At 44.3% G+C, this 4190-nt stretch overlaps 1 protein-coding gene across 1 annotated transcript; it reads left to right on the forward strand.

Annotated features, from left to right (window-relative positions):
• Positions 1–2092: 2092 nt before the first annotated feature.
• LOC108655112 (uncharacterized) lies at positions 2093–3362 on the forward strand. The gene has a single exon (XM_018106826.3). The coding sequence runs from the start codon at positions 2491–2493 to the stop codon at positions 3079–3081; it is 591 nt and encodes a 196-aa protein (XP_017962315.1). The 5' UTR covers positions 2093–2490; the 3' UTR covers positions 3082–3362.
• Positions 3363–4190: the final 828 nt, after the last annotated feature.

The raw sequence follows: 4190 nt of genomic DNA on the forward strand, positions 1-4190 counted from the left end.
AATAAAACAGTTATATTTTATTATCATATATGTGTAATATATATCTACAGCAAGCATCTATGGCCTAATCATATATAACTCTCAATTCATGCAATTCCTTGCAAAGTTTTGTGTAAATGCCATTAAATGGACACCCATTTCCTGCACCCCTGATGGCTACTCCAAATTTTAATTAAATTTTCAAGTACCTGCCCGGGAAGTAACAATTTATGTCTAAAACCTGAAGTAGGAAATAGGCAAAAAAAAAAAGAAAACAAACGTGGCCCACTTATAATGCTCGCGCGCGAGCCATATTTAACAATAAAGCTGCGAGCCCATTTCAAGTGCGGACTCTCAACATTATGCGGCACTTTGATGCTAATAGAGCTTTTATGCACTCGACATTACGTACCGAGCAGGAAAAAACCACTGCCTGAAATGTGCATCAAAGTGAGCCACAAAGTACGCATAACACAGCAGTCAGCGAGAGAGGGAGAGAGAGAGGGAGAGAGATAGGTATATATATATAAGCAGAGGTAAACACTATTAGGTATAGGTGAATAATGGCAACGAATATGTGACTGTGAGAGCGAACAATAACAAACACAGGTAAGTATGTCTGACTAACACAGACGTATCTATAACTGTAACGGTAGCTGTAAAGTATACGTAATTTTAACTGTTGTTGTACTATATATATATGTATATATGTGTATGTATGTATGAGCAATGCTTGATTCTCCATTTGATGTTGCGTCGCATTTAACAATAAAAACCTGAAATGTTTGTAATGAAAAGCTCAAAACGGCAATAAACCACACACACACACACACATACGCACACACATGCTTATGCTTGTGTAAATGTGCTTTGTGTGTATTGTTGTTAGAGCCACTTTTACCTAATTGCTGCACTCAGTTTAAGCACAATTGACGTGTACAGCCAGCCAGGCAGCCAACCAGGCAGCCATCGAGTCAGTCCACGCATCCACTAGTGGCTGGAGGAGGCTGGGAATGGGGCATCTCGAATCTCTGCTCTGGGCAGGAAATGCATTTTGCGGCCATTTGTAAGCCAAAGCCAATGGTCTGAATGGCTGAAGGCCATTCGCCACTCGAATTGGATGTGCAAACAGTTTCAATGGAACCACTCGAGATCAAGTGTTGCAAATTAGAAGCGTCTTAGATGCGAAACACATTTGCTGCATTAATTACCGCATCGCAATTTGCGGCAATCTCCACAATTTGCCACAAATTAATGGGCTAGCAATATTTCGGTTGACTATTTATCGCATCGCATGGAGTCGAGCATACATTTTGCCCAAGAAAACGTTTTTAATTAAATCCCGAATTCGTACATGTGGCAATTGTGACAGCTCTGCCAGGCGCCTTAATTAATTGATGATGATTTTCGTCTTTGGCACAAGCTGTAGTCGAACGGAACCCGGAATAGCACATTGTCTCGGACATGACAGCTCGAGGACATTTTGTCGCCGCAGCTAGAGTCAATCTTGTTGAAATATGCTTATCTCATCGAGTGAACAGCGCCAGCTGCTCAATGCTCGAAAGGATTTCTGAGTGGAATCTGTCAGCAATTGCAATTGGTTGTAAAACGAAGATCCACTAGCATCGAGGCTACTCGATGGCGATGGTGGACATAAATCACGAAACTAAACGAAATGTGAAAAATGACAAAAGCAAATTCAATTTGCTGATCAAAATTATCTGTGATGCTTGCATTGAATTAAGTGCACTTTATTTTATTTTATTTTAGTGTTACTTAAAGTGGAAATATATATAAATGTGTATAAATAAATACATATTCTATTATAATAACTATAAATAAATATTGTCCTTAAATGGCAAGCTAATTAAGTTTGAATTTACATACAGTAATTCGATATATTCTTTTATTAGAATAAAAGTAAAATAAAATATTTATTCTTATTATTTAAAAGCATACTCGATGCTCTAAAAACCTTCTTCAGTGCAGACTACTTGCAGACGCACAAAAAGCCAAGCAGAATTACATGGCTTAAATGCGACGTCAATGGCTCCGTCAGCCACCGCTCGGGGGTCAACAGAGTGCATATAATGCAGGCATTTGGCAAACTATGCGAGACGAGAGAATGAAGAGTGGACTGGCGATTGGACAAATAGCAATTTAAATTCAGATGCAAATCGGGATTGGGGCCACACTGTGTGGAATCGGGCTGAATTGATTTGCATGCGCCTAATCGACTTTGCAGCACAGTTTTGGGATAGCACACAGCAGGCGCTGCTACTGTGACAGTGAGTGTGACTGGGACAAGTCCAGGCCAGAAACCGAAGCCCAAAAACCAAAAGAAACTCAACTCAGAACAAACAAGTCGACAGATCGAGGACAGACAAGACGAGAAGACGCAAGAGCACCGAACAGCGAAACTTTGATTGACATTTCAATTAAATTATAGACAAAAAGTCGTTGGCAAAGTCGATTACGATTACGATTGCGATTGCGATTGCCGCTGACACGATGTTTCGAGTGCAAAAAGTTCTGCTCACCGAATACCAAGAGATCTACGAGCCGGTAATGGTGGAGAGTCCCTTCACACTGGTCGATGCCCATGGCGTGGGCCTGCGCCAGTACCAAATCGCTCTGACGGGCACCAAGCTGCTCTTCGGCTGCGACAACTTCGACCGGGACGAGGAGCTCTATGGAGAGCCGAGCTGGTATTGCGGCCTGGGCCAGGATCCGGAGATCGAGTGCTTCGATCTGATCAGCATGGTGCCGCTCGAGTATATACGCTTCAATTTCTATCGGAAGCGCGAGCGCTGCCTCATGATGCTCAGCGTGCAGCCGATGGATCCGCAGCTGAGGGCGGAGCGTCCCATGATCTTCGAGTTTGGCGGTCACATACACAAGCAGTACTTCTGGCACACCTGGCGCGAGCGCGTCTCGGCCATACGCGGCTATCAGTCCCGCTTCAGCCAGATCACCGGCGCCTCGCCCTTCTCCAGCACCGATGTGCAGGCGGACGAGGTGCAGCACCACGCGCTGGTGCATCTGCCCCACCGGCCGCGATCCATCTACAGCGTCTGCTACAGCTCTGCCGGTGGCGCCTAGGGTCAAATGGCGACGAACTCACAGACACACACATGCACACACACACACAGCGACACTCACTGCATGCATATTTTATAGCTGGCTAAGCCGGTTAGCCGACAGCAGCCCTGAGCAGCTGTTGCACACAACTGCCAATTTGTTGGCCAACTACTTCGCAGTCGTTTATTTATTTATGGCAGAAAACAGCAACAAGAAGAAGAAGATGAACAAAAAATTAGCCTTGCTGGCCTCAAGACGCGTGAAATTAAAGCCGAGTCGCATTTGTTGCTCGCTTACTTTGATTGTTTTCTCTTCGTCTGATTTTGACTTCATTTTTTCAGTCTTTTTTTTGGGTAGGGGGCGGGAGGTGTGGGGTGGTGCTTGCTGGCGGCCAAAAGACTTTGGTTTTGTGGTCGGTTCGTTGGTGTTTTCATTTATTTTTCTTGCGCAAAAAGTTTTCAATTTGTCGACAAACTTAAGCCGCAGCCGCAACACTTGTCTCGCCTCAGAGCCCGTATCTGTGTCGGCTGTGTCCGTCCGGCTGGCCGACTGGCCAACTGTGTCTGTCCGGCTCTGCAGCTGGCGGCACCAAAAATCAATTGCAATAAAATGCTCCGCAAATGAACACAAACAAAAATACCAACAACAACAACAGCAACAACAACAACAGCAGCAACAGCAGAGTAAGTGAAACAAAAACAAACCGCACTCGAATCGAATCAGTGCGGCGATAGATGTGGGCGGGTGGCTCGGTGGGTGGACTAAAATCGTCACTGCTTTCCGTTTGTTTGTTTAGAGCGTTTAATGGTCAAAGTTTTTGCTCGAGTGCTGTGTAATTTATTTGATTTGCTCTCGCTTCGCTGTTGCTCAATGATAAATTACAATTTATTTAATAAAATGTACAAAATGCTCACATTAATCATACGCCATGTGGTGCGCTCAAGCAATTTTACAAATTTCCATACACATTTGTGTGCCTGCGCATGTGTGTGTGTGTGTGGGTGTGTGTGTGTGCTTTTCAAATGCGTAACTAATTAATGCGCCGCTTCGAACCGATTTGCCTTTATACAAGGCCTGGCTACAGCTCCACCGAAAGTTAATTAAAAACTCATCGCAACGCACTCAATAAA

Source organism: Drosophila navojoa, chromosome 5, assembly GCF_054131105.1.
Source record: "Drosophila navojoa isolate 15081-1374.11 chromosome 5, UAZ_NAV_1.0, whole genome shotgun sequence".
NCBI classification, from domain to species: domain Eukaryota; kingdom Metazoa; phylum Arthropoda; class Insecta; order Diptera; family Drosophilidae; genus Drosophila; species Drosophila navojoa.

Excerpts from the sequence above, each read along its gene's own strand:
- LOC108655112 (XM_018106826.3), top strand. The coding sequence starts at position 2,491 with ATGTTTCGAGTGCAAAAAGTTCTGCTCACCGAATACCAAGAGATCTAC.